Source organism: Triturus cristatus, chromosome 1_1 (genome assembly GCF_964204655.1).
Source record: "Triturus cristatus chromosome 1_1, aTriCri1.1, whole genome shotgun sequence".
NCBI lineage: Eukaryota > Metazoa > Chordata > Amphibia > Caudata > Salamandridae > Triturus > Triturus cristatus.
In genome coordinates this window covers 1,265,543,079-1,265,562,761 of record NC_140579.1, presented here as the reverse complement: position 1 = coordinate 1,265,562,761, position 19,683 = coordinate 1,265,543,079, and the positions used below count along the sequence as shown (strand labels likewise).

The following is a 19,683-nucleotide window of genomic DNA, read 5'->3' as shown; positions in this document are numbered from 1 at the left end:
GGGCGAGCTGTGTCCGAGCCTCCTCCGAACACAGGGGCAGCACGTCCTCCACCGTATCCCACAGGGAGTGGGAGTAACGGTCCAAGAGACAAGCGGTGTTAACAGACCGCAGTTCCAAACTATGGGAGGAGAACAGCTTCTTACCAAACTGCTCAAGTCTCTTGGATTCCCGATCTGGGGGAGCGGACGGGAAGGAGGTCTGGGAAGTCGAGGCCTGGATAACCAGACTCTCAGGCGTGGGGCGGAGGGACAGAAAGCTGGGGTCGCCCGGTGCAGGGCGGTGGCGCCCTGCTACGTTCCGGTCCACAGGAGGTACTGTGGAGGGCTTGGACCAGGTGCCCGTGAGAACGTCCAGTAGTGCTTCATTAAACTGCAACAGAGGCTCCGAAGAGCTTGCTGTCAGTTGGAGCACCTCGGTGAGGAGGTTAGTCCTCACAGCCACAGCAGGCAGCTCTAGCCCAAGGGCTTCGGCTGCCTTGCGCAGCACCACAGAAAAAGCAGCACCTTCCTCCGAAGCCACGGTCGGAGGAGAGATGAAGCCAGTGTCAGGGGAGGTATCAAGACCACTGGCATCCCCCAACTCATCTGCCCAGTCCTGTGATAACTGGCCCTGCTGGACCAGAGGGTCCTCAGACCCCTCCCAGTCGTCACCGTCATCCGATTCCTGGTACACAGGTGGAATGGTTGGAGCCGGGGCGGAAGATGAAATTGCCACCCATCGGTGTTGGACGCGGCGCCGGGCGGTGCCGCTCCGACGCCAGCCCAGACCGGGACTAAACCGGGGTACGGCATCGTCCGAAGGCAGCGCCGGAGGTGGTACCGGAGTCGGCGCCGGCGGAGGGGTCGTGAGGTCAACCGGCGCCGACAGGGATCCAGGCCTGGATCCCGTGGGGACCTGCGGCGTCGGGACCGGAGTTGGCGACGGCGCCGAGGCCGGAGCCGCCGGCTCGCTAAGCCCCTCAGTCGAGCCCGCGGGGCAAAAAAGGCACACCGACAGGCGTCGACGGCGGAGCCAGGCCCCTCATGGCCGAGAGGAAGGCACTGACCTCCGCCGGAGTCGCGTCGGTCCCAGCGACCGGCGGGTATGGGGACGGAAGCTGCTCCTGCCACCCGAACCCTCAGCCGAGTTGCGCGACCGGCGAGGAGAGTCCGAAGAGCAATGTCGCCTCTTGGACTTCTTACTGTGCTTCGACTTACCCGAAGACTTTGAACCAGACGAGTGGTGGTGGTGACTGCGGCTCCGCGACCGGTCCCTCGCCCTCATCCTCGATCGGGACCGTGAACGGCGCAGAGCCGACTGCTGGAACTCCAGGAGCTTGCGGGACCGCTCCCGCCTAGCCTTCGAAGTCAGGACCCGGCAGTCGAGGCACGACTCGGAATCGTGGCCGGCCCCAAGGCAGTAGAGGCACCGGTGGTGGTGGTCCGTAACCGACATCAGTCGGTGACAGGAGTCACAGGGTTTGAAACCAGGCATCCTACCGGCACCAGAGTCGAATCGACAGAGTGGCCAAAAGAGTCAAAAAAGTTTAGTCAAAAAATGACTAAAAGGGTATGCTCTTCCCGGATCGGCGCTGTCTGGCGCGGAAAAAAGAAGAACTGACGTAAGTGCGTGAGGGCGGCGTCTAAGTACTCCGACGACGTCATCCCGGCGCACGACGCCGACGACGGACGCGGAGCCACAGACGACACCTAGCAACGTGCAAGGGTATTGCTGACGAAAAATCTTTCCGGATCCAGCCCGACGCCTGGGGATATTCTAAGGTGAGGAATCTAACTAACGTGTTTCTTTCAGATGAGGGTCTCTAAAGGGCGCAGCACAAATTGTGCCACCCTAAGGGATCCCTCACCAAGCACATGCAAGACTGCATTGCAGGTGCGTGTCTTGGTGCGGACAAAAGTGAAAACAAAACATGTCACACATCCCTGTGTGCCATGCCCCCTACCACTGCATGTGATATTTGTAAGTCGCCCCAACAGCAGGCCTGACAGCCCTAAGGAAGGGTGCTTAATATTACATGTGAGGACATACCTGCATGAGCAGATAAGCCCCTGTGCTGGTCAATCCTATTACTACCAGTACAAGTCATTTTAAAACGTGCTAGACACTGGTGAAAATGAGTTCCCCAGCCCCATGATGGCTTCACTGAAAATATGGATGTAAAGACTAATGAGTCTACTGCAGAGGTCTGTGGTCCACCTCATGGTCACATGTTCAAATCCCGGCAGGTTCACTCAGCCTTTCATCCATCTGAGGTCAATAAAATGAGTACCACTGAGTTTGGTAGCAATAAACGTCTGTTTTCAGCGCCAAGATGCCTACGGGTGAACATGCGCTTTACAAATACACGTTATGTTATGCCAGTCTTAGAGGTGCCCCATGAAAACCTATTAGCCTCTGGTGTTCTTGTTGACTGGTTTCTGCCAGTTGCCACCCAAGACACTGTTTTGACCTCGTAGGAAGACAGTGTCTGCTCTCAGGAGACTCAGAACAAAAGCCTGTCCGGGAAGAGGGCGTAACACCGCCTCCCCACAGGTTGACCTGCTGATTAGCCTTCCTTGGCGGCAAGCCTCAAAGGGCTGCCTGCCGCCTCTGAAATGCAAATCTGTCTCCCCCTCACAGGGGAAGAAACTAACCCCTTTATCCAGTGCTCCCTTGGCACCTGGTCAGGCAGTAAAACTAGCTAGTCAGGTAGGTATACCACCCCCAGGCTAGTAACACCACTAAGCTGGGCTACTGTGAGGTGGACACAATTTTTCAGAAGTAGCCATCTATGTGATGGCATACTAAGGAATTCTGGGACTGGGTTATAACCACTTCCCAAAGGAAGTGGTCATATAGGGGGCATAGTAACCCCAAGGGTCAGTACCCTACACTCCCCTAATGCTCCTAAATTCAGTATTTAGGGGAGCCCCTGGCACCAGAGAAACAGATCCTGACAATTTACGAAAAGGAAGGACACGAGGAGCCACAAAAGCAGAAGACTGAAGGGAGCACCTTACTTGGCCCCAGCCCTGCTGTCCTGTTTGCCGTTCTCTGTCGAACCTGCACCAAAGACGACTCGTCCTGCAGCTGTATGCCTCCAAAACCTGGGAGGACTGCTTGTCTTCAATAAGGTCTTAAGGCACCTTTGCATCCGTCGCCCCCGGGTCATGGAGAAGAGGACCCAAGGTGTCCCAACATCCTCAAGAATCACACGCCTTGAACTCAGCAGTTGGTTCACCCAGATTGGCTTCCTGGCCAGAACCTGCAGCCTCTTTTTACTGTTACCAATCCCATTGAAACCTATAGGGCTCCCAACACTATTTTGCACACTGTACTCCTCTGTGTTAAGCCTAAGGCTGCTCGACCACACTACCCCCTAATAGAGCACCTTGGGATTGCATAGCAAGTCCCTGTCCACTAGTAAGGGAACCCCTGGATTATTTACATGGTACATCAGATTTCTGATACATTACACAGAGCCAGCATCCTACACCCATGTAAGACAAAAATGCATTTGTGTTCATTTGCATTTCAAGGGAGGGTGCGGCAAGCAGCAAAACGGACGGGGGAGGGAGGGTGGAAGAACACAGTGACACGGGTTAGGACGACATGATAGGGGCAAGCAGCAACAAGGACAAGAGAGGAAGTGTGTAGTGCAAGCAGCAATATGGACAAGGGGGGCAACCAGCAACATAGACGATGTAGTGAGGAAGGGTGGGTGGGGGCATGCAGCAACAAGGATGAGGGAGGGTTGGAAGAACAAGGAGGGGGAGAAGTACACGAGCATGTCATCTAAAAAGACACATTCAGAGTGGTTAAACAAAAAGAATAAAGCAGCGCCTAAACAAATGAGCAGTGGAGGGACACAATGAATGCACCCATACTCCCTGGGAGGGACAAATACACAGAGAAAGGTAACCTGCGGCAGCTGGCCAAGCAAAGCAGCAAGCAAATGAGGGTTGCAAAGAAGCCAATCAATGGGAAGCAGCGGGTGGCTTTTAAGCCCACTGTTAGAAAACAAAAGATCTTGAAGCCTACGTGCTGTCTAGGCAAGGCATAATATAAACAGTTTGGTGTAAGCATAGGAACTTGTAGTCAAACTCTACACCTTGAGGACAAATATCCACTATATGTGTGAGTTGTAAGGTACAGACAGACCTGTTCCTATTGCTTAGGTGTGAATCATCAACTCTCTAAGCAACAGCAAAATGCAGCATATCTGCTCTGTAACTGGAGAAAAAAAAAAAATCAAACACACCAACCTCTTGGACTTTTTGGCTACGTTCGAAGATAGCCTGGGCATCTTTGTCTTTCTCAGTGTCCATCTCATACACAGCTGTTGCTCCCATATCGTCTGGTCCAACAGGTTTCTGAAACACAGATGCAGAGTTACTGTCCAGAACAGAGGTTCAGAATTAATTTCTTTTGTGGATAGAGGGGTTTATGTTACCCACTTGTCAACACTTTTTATCTCCTTCAGACACGGTCTAGTCACTGCTATTATGTGGTAATAAAGAATTCCATCTCCAAGAAACTAGTTACCACAACCCCATGACCCACACAAAATAATTATCATAATTGATCTATTTGTTTCTAAGGGTTTGTCTTTATGATTCTCTACATGTCCCTCACCCACCCAAGTAACAACCTGCTTACTTTACCAGCCCCACATAATGGTGTAGGTCATGTCTGGTCCACTGCCTGGGATTATATACTTTTGCTTTGGGGTACACATTTTCATTTAATTCAGTTCCAGCGCATCTGTGGACATTTACATTAACACAAAGCTTGCTTCTTTCGGCATATAGGGTTTGTTGGTGCCCTCCATGTTTCCCCAGATCTGTATACCCTGCCTGGCTTCCTATATCCATTTCATCAGAAATTTCTACCTAGAGTTCTTTACTACTGTGAACGTCTTCACAGGTATATTTTGGTAGGGCCGATTCACCCCCAAACCTTTCCATATGAAGGCTTCAGGGTACTGAGAAGCCAAAGTCACTCTCTTTTTCCTAATTCAACTGTCCTGCTAGTTTTGTTAAAAGGGAATGTAGCCTCTTTTTTTACAGAGACAGGGTGAAATTCCTGCAGAGGATCTCATTTACAACAGGTACGGCAAACCAACTCAATGTGGTCAATACCTCTACAGGAGACTAAATCCCACGTTTTGCATTGCCTTACTGCTAACCCACTAAACAATCACAGCTCATCCGTTTCAGCTGTACAACCCAACATCATCATAGAGGACAGCCATTTAATAAAATAGCTGGTACAACGCTCCAGGCTGAGGAGGTGTTGCATGATTACCGCAGAGTGTGATGACTTGTAGGATACAGCAATTCCTTTTGGGGCTCTGTCTTCTTCACTGCTCGGGCTATCACTGTACTGAGTTTTCTCCTTCATACACCGGTTGGTCTAAGAAAAAGAATATTGTAAGAAGTGAGATGCTGTTTACATCTAGACAAGAGATGACAAAAGTTCCAAATGAAAAATAAGTACATTTAGATGATAAAAATCCTTTGATGAGGACACAGACATAGGTACAAAGTATCTAAAGGGACACTCATGATTACACTCCATCATCACAGGCAGAATAAGTCACTATTTTTTGTGGCAGGGTATTAATTGACCTGCTTCTTCACGTACAGTAAATAAATGTCCTAGCACCAACACAATCTTAAGGGAATGATTCCTCACTAGAAGAGTGGCGAGTCACACTGTTAAAGACACTGAATAAATATAGTCACTAAGTAACATATTGTGTGAGAAAAAGAAAGCCTCTGTAAAGTAATGTAATGCCTACTAAAGGGTCAGTCTGTAGCCAAGCTATAGGAAGTGAGATGCTGTGGGTTTAGCTTATCTGTGCATTGCTGAGGAATCTTGATCTAAGCAACAGTGCTTTAAAAATGTATGAAATTACTTCTATGTCTCTGCGTTGTGGAGGGACAGGGCAACAAAAGTAATCTTTTCAGTTACCACGGTCTCTCTAAAATATATGCTGCTCTGAAATGTGGGCTAACACCATGGAGGAGTTTAGGGTCTTGTGTTGGAGGAGATAGCTCGCTGCTTTGTCTAAAAAAATGGACAAGTTACACCACTCTCCAAAGTCACCTTCACCTGTTCGCCATATCTTTAATGTTATTTCTTTGGTTTTTTGTGTTTTGAAATTAAAATGAGACATTCTTTCCCACTAGAGTCAAGAAAGATGTCAACTGAGGACACAGAAAGGTATAGCAATGAAGGTTATATGGCATCATCGCCTCTAGGAGAAGTCCGCTTTTAGGAAGATGTCAGAAACTTGATAGTAGTTTACATGCTTAATCACCCTCTCTTTCGGGACACAGCTTATAGGTATGTCAAATTGCCAATTTTATGTAGCAAGACATGTGGTGCTTAAAAAACACCGATTTATTAGCACAATACCTTCAAATAAAATTAAGTACCTTCACAATTAATTCTTCGGTTCTTTAAAAACAAGTATTAACAAAGCCGAGAGGTCTGATCTATGGAAAATGTTTTCTACCAATGATGTGCAGCATCTGCAAATATAGAAAATAATTTAAAATAGTACTATGACGTGTGATGACGCTATTTTTTTCATCAACTTCATATATATTATTTTTTACGTGCATTTAAAATCCCTACAGGAGCACCAATCGGTTAGCACCAAGTGAGACATTTCTCAAAATACATTACAAACCCCAAAAAACAACTGATCAATTGTCCTCTTCGGGAATGAAACAGATGGATTTTAAGCAGCTGTGGAAATTTAGCCATACAGGTTGTAAACTATAATATATCTTGGCAATAAATATACAGTGGGGTACATGATAATGCAGTGCATCAGAAATCCTAGAGAGAGAAAAGTTTGGTTGCAACAAACAGTACTTACAAAAATTAATCAGAGATTTGAAGTAATTGTATTGCTATCTGCAAGGGGTAGTAAAATCTGAGAACACTAGAATCACTCATATACCGCGAAATCCCTAGCATATTAGCATGTTAATGCAAATAGCACAACAGAGAATCATAATACATACGCCATACCCCAATCACCTTGTCTGTAAGTAGGACCCAGCTATATTGTCATCGGCCAAACCTTCAATACATTGTGTGACTGAGCGCCAAATCTGAGGCCCCCATTTCTGCGCTTTTTGTCCTTTACACTCATACAGCGTGGTCTTCATATTGTAAATAGCCAAAAACCTGGACCTCCATTCAAAAAGCATGGGGGAAGGGGTCAGGATTTAATCAGCTTGTAGCAATACAAATTCGTGCAACTGCCATAGCAATAAAAAACATATACCCCTCTTTTTTGGCAAGCCAATTCTCCGTCGAGTCCTCTACACCCCTAATACCCCCAATGTGGCATTGGATTTGATCTGGCCCCCGGAGATCTGTCCTAAAAATGTGTCAATCTCTTGATAAAGAGATCTTAATGCCGTGCATGAATAAAACATGTGTACTATTTCAGCAGGTCCAGTGCCACATTGGTGACAACAATTGTTATCTCTCCTACTCAACTTAAATAATTTGTATGGAGTATAGTACAGCTCAAAGATCGTTTTAAAGTTTTGGCTCTTTAATCCAGCTGTTAAGAGTACTTTGCTACCCATATCCAGTGATTCTTGCAGTAGTGGCCCCTCCACTCCCAGCCTCTTCTCCCATTTGGCATTTTGAGACTCCAAATCATACGGCAATTCTTGGACCAATAGATCGCAGAGGGCGCCAATCTTAATCCCCTTATCAATTGCATCTACGATAGGAATCTTAATCATCGACCCGAGACCCAGTACAGTTTACTAATGAAGTCCAGGATCTGGAGATATTTAAAAAAATTATGTTTAGTAAGCCCAAATTTCTCCTGAAGATCCCCAAATGGGCATAATTGTTCTCCATTGAACAAATCCCCAAATTTTAAAATCCCTCCCTGTTTTCAGCTCCTAACCAACAGATCTTGAAATATCAATGTTAAATACGATGTCCCCCAAAGAGGTGTACAATAATTATATTTGGGGATTTTAATTTTCTTTTTAGGATGCTGCCACAATCTACATGTCCCTTGCAAAACTTTTAATTTTGTTTTCTTATAATATTTGGGTTTGATTTTTTTTGTCAGATAGCCTTTAACCTCTTCTCCCAAAATCAGCTCATATATTGATGGGGATTCGTCTGGTCTGAAGGTGTGTGTGCTTTCCGTGATTAATATTACCATATTCTGCAACATACATGCCCAATAACACAGGACTATATTCGGTACACCCCATCCTCCGCAATCCTTGGGAAGAGTCATATATTTAGAGGCTCTTAATTTTTCCCCAAAAAAAGTTTTAAAAAAACAATTATAATAATTATTTTAATCAACTTCAGAGGCGCAAAGATTAGAAACTATTTCAAAGGTGCTTTGGGTGGTTTTGAATAGGTTGTTAGAAATTATGGTTCCAAAGGATTTGTGGGCAAAATGTAATGCAGCCCTAACAAAGCCAACAGAGGAGCCTCGAATAGTTCTTCCTCAAAATAGTCCAGCTCCTACTATCATGGAGAAGAATAAGGAGGTGATGACTCATTTGAAGCAAAAGGTGCCAGAGAGAGGCTAGTTAGTCACAAATGAGAGCTACCCGAAAGCCAAAAGAATGAGTACACACATTATGAGAGGCTAATGTAGATTTATAAAAAGCGGAGTCAAAGATACAACAAAAGAAAGCATTAGCGGTTTCGTGTCGGCTTTTGTGCTAAGTTTGCATCCAGAGCTTTGGTCTCATATTGAGAAGAGTGTGATGTGTTGGCAGATTAAGAGTATTGATGAGCTACTCAAGTACGCTAAGTACTGCAGTGACTGCTTTGATGCAAAAGAGAGGAAAATAAAAGAAAAAGTCATGACTGCACACACAAAATATTTTTCAGAAGAGTGCTAAGAATCAGATGGTGGATTACATTTTTGATTGCGATTTTGTGGATGGTAGAAATGACCTGTGGGCTGGAATAACCTTCATTTAGAACTCAGGTTAAAGGAGGATGAAAGACTATTTAGGAAAATGCTAAAAACCTGGCTCTTTGTCCAGTAAACAACTGGTTTGTTCTTTTTTCCCCTTACTGTTCCGTTAGCGCTGGGACACTTGAGTATCTGTGCGCTTTATAAATCCTACATAATATAACCAGTGGCGTAACAATAGCCCTCGCAGCCCCTGCGGTGCAATAGGGGTGGGAGGCCTAGCTCCAGAGGGCCCCCTCCGACACTGTGCACAGGTGGCAGGCCCCTGGCCCGAGAGCTCCGGACTGGGCCCGGAGCGTGGGGTTGAAGAGGGGGCCTACCATGTATTTTGCAAGGGCCCCCCCCTCAAGTTTCCTTATGCCACTGAACATAACATAACATAGCTGTGCCTATCCAGACATCACCCTAGGAGTTGACCTCAATGAGGTCCCACTGCCAGAAACCAGAGAGGCCCAGGAATTTAGGTAAGATAATAATTTTGTACAGGGCTGCCCTGCCCAGCAGTGAGAGTGTCAGCGCCTGCCAGCGGGTGGCAACACCTGTGAATTCTTCTACTATGCCATCTACGTTATCCCTGAGGAAGTCCTTGGGGGAGCAGGTGATATAAAGCCCCAGATATCGAAAGCCCTGTTTGGAAATCAATAGTATCCCATTCCGTGAGAGGATAGATGACAGATTTTGACCAGTTTATGCAGAATCTACTAGAGTTTCCAAATGTATGCATAACTTGCATTACTCTGTTGATGGAAAGCTCTGGGTTGGAGACACACAGTAGGATATCATCTGCATACAGTGAGATTCTCTGCACCATCTCCGTATCCCATTGCGGGCCACTGATTAGGGAATCCCCTCTCACCCAACACGCCAGGAGCTACATTGAAAGGGCAAATAGCATGGGTGATAGAGGAGAGCCCTGTTTAGTACCACTCTGCACCGAGAGAGTAGATGAATATTCACCGTTGTGAGAAAGTGCCATCTTTCTTGCATGGTATGCCCCCACTTTTTGCTGAATTGCTGAATGTACTTTGACTGAGTGTGCCCTGGACTCCTGCCAATCAGGTGCCCACGGCCTATGTTCCTTCCCTAAAACACAAAACACAAATTGGCAAACCCTGGCCACATGTCAGCCCCTGGTAAATGGTACCCTAGGTACCCAGGGCCTTGTGACCAGGGAAGGCCTCTAAGGGCTGCAGCACTCACTGTGCCACCCTTAGAGGCCCTGTACCATTACACACACACACTGCCTTTGCAGGCTGGGTGTCTGGGTACAAGACAAAACAAAGAGTAGACATGGCACACATCCCTGTGTGCCATGCCCACCACCTACACTGCCATGGCATACATCAGCCCCATCTAGCTGGGTGCTTTATGCCAGTGGTGTGGGCGCAGGAGCCCTGTGCCCCTACAGTACCCAGGTCCATTCCTGGGCACTGTAAGTGCAGTGCTGCCATTTAAGAGCACATGGTGCTGAGAGCTCGTCAAACACGAACTCCACAGCACCATAATGGCAACACTGAAGACTGCGAAGTTTGGTATCAAACTTCTCAGCACAATAAACCCGCACTGATGCCAGTGTGGGATTTATTGTACCAAGCAACCCAGAGGGCATCTTAGAGATGCCCCCTAAAACCTAACCTTCAAACCACGTCTGTTCTGAGGCTGCCTAGGATGCCACACAGCAGACATGTTGCTGGACCCCTGGGTAGGAGAGCCCCTACTCTCCAGGGCCTGCAACAATGCACATCCTGGTCGAGGTGCTAAATCTCCTCCCCCAGGATGAGCAGGGGGAAGCTTCAAAGGCATGCCGCCTCTGTGAGCTTCCTCAGGCCACTGCAACCCCCCACTCTGGCGGGAAGCTTGGACGGAAACCCCAAATAAGGACAGGGGATGTGCCAGCCTGCCAACCCCACCCCTCAGGTGGGGGAGGCGAGGTGAAGCACATCTCCGGGCTCTCGCCATCTTGAAGATGGGAAGCCCTGCCCAATCAGGATTAGGCTACTGCCCCCCTCCCACAGGAGAGAGGCAGGATAGGGGGTGTAACCACCCCAGGACAGGGACCCATTGGTCCCTGCCCTTCACCTACCTGTAACGCCCCTAAATCTAGTATTTAGGGGCACCCGCAACCTTCCTTCCCCAGATTCCAGATTCCAAAATCCGAAGAAGAGCTAGAAGAAAGAAGACCTGCCCTGCAGCTGCTAAGAAGAGGAAGACACCAACTGCTTTGGCCCCAGCCCTACCGGCTTGTCGACCCTCGAACCTGCTCCTGCTCCAACCCGGCATCTCTTGTGGCCAGCAACCTCACAAACCCCGGAGGACCTGGCTACCTTTTGACTCTAAGCCCACTGCGACTCCCATGAGTAGAGGCTCTACTCAAAATCTACTTCTAATCCCTGGCAGCAGCCCGGAACCGCGAACCCAGCACACTCTGCACCCGCCAAGCCTGACCTGTGCCGGAGTGAACAAAGACCACGAGGACGACCCCGCGGCGACTGAGACCTCGAGTCCGGCACCCAAGGACCTCCCTCGACACTCCTGAAGAAACCTGTAGCCTCAGAACCAGGTGCCCCCCCCCCAACCGCAATCAACAGAGGGTAAGATTTCCCGATACCAAAAGGCACCCCTGCACCCGGCGCCCCACGGCCCCCTGTGCCCAATCCCGGGGTACCTACCTATCCTCCAACTACCGAACTTACCTCTCGAAGTGGTGGTGGCACCTGAAGAATCTTCGTCCCCGAGCTTGCAGTCTTTTTCTAAACCGGAGCTTTCCCATTGAAACCAATTGAGCGCCCGAAGGCTCAAAAGCACCCTGCACCCAGCCGCCCGAGTGGCCCTGGCAGTGCAACCTCTACACCTATCTGCTTCCCCACTTGCCCTGAATAAGTGACCAGGAGCCCAGCTCCCACATCCGCGTGGCCTGCTAGTCAGCAGCCACCAACCAAGGCCCCCCCAACCTCTCATAGGATAACATTGGGCCTAACTCTCTCTCTGCACCCGGCCGCCCTTGTGCCGCTGAGGGTGAACCAACTGTACCTACCTGACCCTGGGAGACCCCTGAGTCTATGTCCAAAACCTTAACTCTGCCAGTCGAGTACTTACCTTTAAACCGATAACTCAATTTTCTCCATAGGGTAACATTGACTGGTTTTTCCTGAAATTTCTTCTAAGTGTGGACTTTTCAAAACTTAAAATATTCACCAAAAACCAGCCGAGTAACGAAAACGAAAATACTCACCTGCTATTAGGTGAGCTCCCAGTGCTGGATCTTGGTGCCCAGCACTGACTCTGAAAAATACTTACAACTGTACTTACCAGTAACCCAATTTTCTCCCATAGGAAATCATTGACTGTTTTTCTGTGAAATTTCTTCTGTCAATTTCTGAAAACTTTAAATATTCTTTAAAAATCATATAACTTCTGAAAATATAATTACTTACCTGTTTTGGATAAAGGTCCCAGTACTGAGTTTAGGCACCCAGTACTGGATTACAAAAGTAACGAGAACATACTATTCCTGCAACGTGAAATTACTGCCATAGGGAATCATTGACTGTTTTCTATGAAATATTTTCTGTGCTAACTTTTAAAATAGCAAAATATTATCTAAAAATCACCACAGTAATCAAGTCGACTTTTATCACTTGTTTCTAAGTACTGTCCCAGGACTGAATCTAGGATCCAGTCCTGGAATTCCAAAAATAATCTAAAAGTAATCTATTGCAAATAACTTGAAACTTCCATTGAACTCAATGCATTATTGTGTTTAGAATTGTGTTGCCTATTGCAACAACTTGTAATTATTTACAGAAGTCAATTGCCTATTGCAAAAGTATTTACCTACAGCATCTCATTCTGAGAACGTATATTTTAATACCTATTGTTGGTTCTAAAATAAGACAAGCATATCTTTTTTTATATATAAACCATTGGCCTAGAGTTCAGCTATTGAGTGTGTGAGACCATTTGCTGACTGAGTGTGTGCAACAAATGCTTTACACTGTCCTTTGATACTGCCTTACTGCTCGACCAAGCTACCACTTTAGAGAGTAAGGTTATATCTAACTTTAGCCAAACCTCTGGGGACTGTGGACTCTGTACACACTGTACCTATTTGGGAACAGTATATACAGAGCCACTGTCTCACAACCGTTGACTCTTAAGAATGCTAGGGGGCTAGAATAGAGTAGTTTCATCGATTGCAGGTATCAGTGTCCAACGTTCATTTTCTTTTGGACCTAGAAGAGATGGGGCCATCCTAATGAATAAAATGCATTTGACTAGTCTAGGGAGATAACCACCGCTGGTTGTCATGACATCAACTGTCTTAGCAAGGCACCCAAATGGACAACAGAGGTTCAGCCTGGGCTCTTTGTTGGCATAAACCCAGACTCTTCTGGTGTACAAGGGGAGTTATTATTCGTGACAGGTGATTTGCAAGCACCTTGTCCAAAGTTCTCACCATAGCATTTAGGAGAGAGATGGGCTGATGGTAGCTACATAGATCCGCCAGCCTCCCCGTCTTCTGGTTGACTACAACCATGGCTGAGCGTGCTTCCCCTGCCATACTGCTGCCTCGTACATCTGGAGGAGGTGGCTGAAGAACCTGCCTGCAAGGCACGAGTAAACTTCCTTCAGTAAGCCATTGCCAGGCTGCAGTGCAACAATGGCATGGTCTATCCCCTTAACTGTGAGAGGTACATCGAGGGCCGTGCTATCAGTCTCCGGGAGGTGGGGGGCGTGAGATGTCACAGAGGAATGCTAGTATCTCGTCAGCTATACAGGTCAATTTTGAAGTGTACAATCCAGCATAGTGGCGGACATTACCCCTCCATGATGCGGACATTACCTGTGACTGTGCCCTGGTTCTCCGTTGGAACGTCCCCAATCCATCCCTCCACTTTCTTCCTCTTGCCCAACCATGTCAACAACCACCCAGCCTCATTGCCGACCTCACAGATCCCTTGCTGTCCCTCGCATAGCATCGTAAGCAAGGTTTTGATATTCCCTACAGGCAAGTTCAATAGTATGCCGTATATCCTCGTTAGGTTGAAATATATTTCACCTTTGCAGCCAAAGGAGGTGGTCTTCAACCTGTTGCATTCGCTGCCACCTCTAAACACGCTTAGCAGCCGCCAAGGAGATTACCTGACTTTGTAAGACTGTTTTATAGGATTCCTAGACTACCCTGGATCCCACTGTATGCTCATTGTCAGTGAAGTAATGCTGCATGGTTTGGGGTAATTCGTACTCCACTCCCTTATGTTTCATCAGCCATGAGTTCATTCCCCACCACGGTATAGTCTCCCTCCCCCCACTACACACACCCAACTCCACGCAGAGAGGTGAGTGATCTGAAAATCTCAAAGCCAGAAAACAGGCAGTCAAAACACAAGGGAGTTAGGAGCCTTGCGTGAATATGTGATTCAAGCAGGAATAGGAATAGTGCGAAGGAGTATTGGCATATATGTAGGTTATATTTTCTCCAAACATATACGAGTTCACAGGTCTCCACAAAATATCTCAACCTGCTATAACCACCAGGTGAGCCGGTCAGTGGAGTCATCCATTACTAGATTAAAGTTGCCCCTACGATCAGCTGCCCTACCAAAAGCTGCAGGTGAACTTCTCCGAGATCAGCCACTCCCGCTGATTGCAATTGGGGAAGTAGGTATATCAAGCAAATTATCACCTGCAACCCGTTCCATCTAACGATCATGAGGCCACCCTGGATCACATCCAATCACCTTCCTCACCTCTAGCGACAAACGCAAGCTTCAGCAATATGGCAACCCCTCTCGAGCCGGAGGTATATCCTGTGTGTGCCACAAAGCGGTAACCCCTCCACCCCTCGTTAACATCCTACACATGGTTCTCATCTGGTGTGTTTCCTGTAGGAGCAAACACAAGGAGATGATGGATGGAGCGCTAAAACTTTTCAGACACTCACCCCTAGTGACAGATCTGGGTTAAATCCATCATCGTTCTTTAGCTCACTTCGTCACGCCAGTTCAGACCTAGCCAAATGCAAATCAGTCTTAACCCTGTTTCTCATGAGATCAGTCCAGCCAGGACTGATAAGACAGGTCTTCTCTGGACCGGAGACAAGCATCCTGGGACCTGTTTCAGAGTAACACCCCTCATCAGCCAGGCTCGCTTAAATCCAGTTGCAAAGTGAGCTAGGGACCCACGTGTGGGCATACTCTGCCAACTTAGGGCGAACAAAGCAAACACAAGGAGATGATGGATGGAGCGCTGAAACCTTTCAGACACCTCACCCCCAGTCACAGATCTGAAGAATGATTATGGATTCAACCCAGATCTGTGACTGGGGGTGAGTGTCTGGAACGTTTCAGCGCTCCGTCCAGGCGGGAAAATTAGTAGTCAGAGAGGCACGTTCACCCTGAGTCTAGTTCCACCACTAAGGTGGGCTACCTGATGTGGACACAAAATCTAAAAAGTCTGTGTTAGACCTGGCACCTTGGCGTGAGTCTCCCTTCCACTTTTTGTCGCTGTGCCTCATGTGTTTTGCTGGTGTTAGCTGCTCAGAGCACTGTGCCACTGCCAACCAGTGCCACAGTGCAAGTGCTCCCTATGTTGGTTGGATTCCATGATTGGCTTATTTGGTTTTCTGTCAGACCCCAGTAAAGTGCACCAGGAGTGCCCAGGGCTTGTAAATACAAATGCTGCTGGTGGGCTTGCAGCACTGGTTGTGCCACCCACAGAAGTGGCCTAGTAAAATGTGTCTAAGGTCTGCCATTGCAGAACCTGCGTGCAGTCTGGTACTGTCATGCTGACTGGGCAAGTGCACCCACTTCTCAGTCCCTAAACCTTCCCTTAACTTCATATTAGTCACCCCTATGGTAGGCCCAAGGGCAGGGTGCATTGTAAGCATAAGGTAGGACAAGCCCTGATGTGTGTGGCATGTCCTAATAGTGAATTACAGCCATTTTCGTTTTTCACTATTGCAAGGCTACCTGTTCTCCTTAGGACAGAATGGGCTGTTATAATTGTTACATCCTATGACCCTAACAGACCCAGCTAACATGGTAGAAAATCGAGTTTAGTATGCCTGAACTCAGAATAATAAAATACATCTTTTAGTAAAGTTTATTTTAATATTCTGTGTTTGCAAATACCACTTTTAGAAAGTTGGTCTTTGCTTGCCTAACCATTTCAGCCGCCTCTGCTAGGATGTGTATCTGCCTGTCTGGTTTGTGTGAGTGACAGGGCTGGGGAAACCCAGAGGGGCAGGGCTAGGTAGCCTGGTGGTGAATAGAGAGATTGACATCCAGATGGGTGGGAGGAGTGCACCTGGACTCTGAATAGGGCTGTGCTCTGCCACCACAATGCTGGCTCCACCTCCTGTGGAGCGGCTGATGTCTCTGCCCTGCACCCTGAATAGAAAGTCAGTGTCATGTCAACAAAGTGCTCAGGAACTGGTTTGGACTGGGCAAAGGCCCCTCTACCCCAGAGGAACAAAGGAATTAGGGGTATAAGTATTGGGACCCTGCTCCCAAGAAATTAGATCCTGCTTGACAAGAAGAACCTCCGCCTGAGGAGGAGGAAGCGGGAAAGCTGTAAGGAGGAGTACTGTCCCTGACCTGGGGGATTGGCATGCAGTGGTTGCCTTGCTGCTGAAGGAGAGGAGAAAGACTACAAAGACTTTATTTCAACTTGTGCTTCAAAAGATCTCCAAGGGCTTGGAATAGAGCTTGCCTCCTGCTGAAGTCTCAGGAACAACAGACTTCACCCCCCAGCTCCCCAAAGTTCATTGGAAGTGCCTGCTGCTGTTGTTGGGCCTTCTGAGGGACTGCGTGTCGCAAGGAGCTTGAAGCACGACTCAAGAAGGAGAAGCGTGCCGCCGGAGCTGCTGTCGTCGCATCTCGTAAAGTGTGTCGCCGCTGCAGCATCGCATCGAGCGGAAGCGTCTCGCATCATCCTAGAAGTGTCTCGCAACGCCGAAGAAGCGTGTCGCCATCGCAGCCATCGTAGCTGACGCATCGCACCGCATCAAGAGAACAGTCTTGCATCGAGGAAGAAGCGTGTCGCCATCGCAGCCATCGTAGCTGTCGCATTGCACCGCATCAAGAAAAGAGCCTCGCATCCACGGAGAAGCGTGCCGCCGTCGGAGCTGCTGTCGTCACATCGCGTAAAGGGGTGTCGCCACTGCAACATCGCATCAAGCGGAAGCGTCTCGCAAACGTCGGAGAAGAGTGCCGCTGCCAAGGCCGCTGTCGTCGCATCGCGTAAAGGGTGACCCCGCTGTAGCTGACGCATCGACTCGAGTCTTCTCGCAACATCGGAGAAGTATAACGCATCTGGAAGATCTTCACGTCTTTATTTCTTTGCACCAAAAACTTCATCGCATCAGCATCGTTGCAACACTTTCGTTGCCCTGCGTGTCGCATTTAAAAGGTACATTGACTTAAAGTGTCGCATTTAAGAACTTCAGAGAACTAAGCAAACTTCTACCATCTAAAGTAACAGTATTGTGTATTTTTGTCGTTTAATGGTCTCGTGGTAACTCTATATAAAGAATCCTTATTTTTAATATAAAACCTGTGTGGTGTCCATTTGTAGTGTTGTCACTTGGTTACTATATGTGTTCACAAATGCTTAACCTATAACGCTCTGAGATAAGCCTTGTCTGCTCGCGCCAAGCTACCTAGAGGGTGAGCAGGGGTTGTTTTAGGAGTGTAACCCCTTACCCTGACTAGAGGAAAGGTTCCCTGCTTGTCACAAGTACCTACCTGTACCAACCGGAGAACCCGGATTCTAACATTGGTGGCAGCGGTGGGATTCTGGACTTGCATTTGTGACTCATGTACAGTGATTGGTGAACACTACTTAGTGAGTGCAGACCTTAACGCAACCAATACTTGTTGGTAGATTTCTTTTTGGGAATTTCTATGTATGAGTACTGCCAAGCTTAACCATGGTGGAGAAAGCAGCATCCATAATCTCTGTTGATAATGAATGGGAAGAAGAGAAACTGGAAAGCTACAAAGTATCACAGCTAAAGTTCTTCTGCAGGAAATTTAATGTTTCTACTACTGAATGTAAAAACAAGGCAGAGTTCTACAAGGCGCTGAGGGCCCGGGTAGAAGCAAGGAATGCCAATGATAATGATAATGCAGAGGAGCAGCTGGATGGGCCAGTGAGTCCGAGAGGAAGGAGAACCCCTTCCCCTGCCGGTAGCAGTGTTTCTAGTAAAAATGTATCTCCAGAGGAGCTGGCAGATAGAAAAGAGTGTAGGATGCATGAATTGGAGCTGACCAAGCTCAAGTTAAGTGGGCAGTTAGAATTTGAAATGCAAAGTAGAAAGTTAGCCCTAGAAGAAAAAAAGCTACAGTATGAACATGAAAAGGTTTTGAGGGAGTTGGAGCTGAAAGCTCAGAGTTTAGAAAATGCTCCCTCTGGTAGCAGCACACCGTCAGTGCAAGTAGAATCAAGGGTGTACATACCCAAAGATGTGGTAAAATAATTTTTTTTAAATGATGACATAGGGCAGTGGTTCAAAGCCTATGAAGTAGCCATGTCTTCCCACTGGGTCACTGAGAAGGATTGGGGAGCGGGGTTGTGGGGACGGTCCCTTAGTGAGGGGCGGGACACATTGCTAGACTTGCCTTCAGATGATCATAATTCTTATCCCCCATATGAAGGCAGCTTTGATGGCTAGGTATGGGTTGACCCCTGAGTTGTATGGGCAAAGGTTCAGGGGGTGCACCAAGATTCCAAACAGTACGTATGTTGAGTATGTGACTTTTTTTTGCAGAGCACTGGATGGTTGGGTGAAGGGTAGTAAGGTTAATGATTTTCAAGGGCTTCTTGATTCAATGGCATGGGAGCACTTGTCCAGTAATTGCTTTCCTGAGCTACGCCAGCACCTGATTGATAGTAGGCTGACTAACCCTAGGAAGCTTGCTGAGGAGGCGGACCGCTGGGTCAGTACCAGGGTCCACAAGGGTTCAGTGGGAGACTCCGCTAAAGGTGGGCAGAGTCCCCAGCAGAAGAGTGGGGGGGACAAGTGTAAACAGAGGGAGTTCCCAAGAAGGCCCCAAAGTAATCCCCAAGGGAACCAAGGGAAAGGTTCTCAGCCTCCCCCACCCCAGAAACCGACCGGGGCCCCGACAGGTCCACCTGTTCAAAAGGGGCCCATAAAATGTTACAAGTGTGGTAACATGGGGCATTTTGCCTCTGATTTAAAGTGTCCTTTGTATGGGAAACCAGCACCCACTGGTGCTCCGCCCTGGCACGTGGCTAGTGTAGCCTTGGGGAGGAGATGACAGTCAAAGGTCGGTGGGGTCCCGCAGAGTTGTCCCTTGTCTTATTAGGAGACTGTGAGATGGTCCCCCAAACCCAGCTGCCTGATAACACTAAGAAATACAGGCAGTGGGTGACTATCAATGGCTCAGGTTCCCTTTGAGTGGGGGGGGTCTCTGAAACTCTTCAGGTAGCTGTGAGGCCCGCCATGCCTGTAGACTGTCTGTTAGGGAACGACTTGGAGAGCTCACCTTGGGCTAAGGTGGAGCGGAGTGCTCACCTGGAGATGTTGGGTATGCCGGATTGGGCGTGTGTCACCACACGATCCATGGCAGCAAGTAGAGGTGCTCAATAGGTCCTGGAGCCTGAGAGGGAGGCCCAGGGACCGGCCTTAGAGAGAAGAGGCAGGGGAAACCAGCCCCTGAGGTTCCCACGGCCCAGGAGGAAGCAG

The 19,683-nt window shown here is 48.1% G+C and overlaps 1 protein-coding gene across 1 annotated transcript in view; it reads right to left on the bottom strand.

Annotated features, from left to right (window-relative positions):
• The window catches only part of LOC146871932 (uncharacterized), a 202,266-nt gene that overhangs the window by 118,033 nt on the left and 64,550 nt on the right, over nucleotides 1-19,683 (bottom strand). Inside the window, exons 5-6 of the mRNA XM_085649699.1 lie at nucleotides 5,288-5,395; nucleotides 4,246-4,353 (exon numbers count right to left, since the gene is read on the bottom strand). Coding sequence (XP_085505825.1) covers nucleotides 4,246-4,353; nucleotides 5,288-5,395 — 216 coding nt within the window. The remainder of the gene's footprint in view (nucleotides 1-4,245; nucleotides 4,354-5,287; nucleotides 5,396-19,683) is intronic.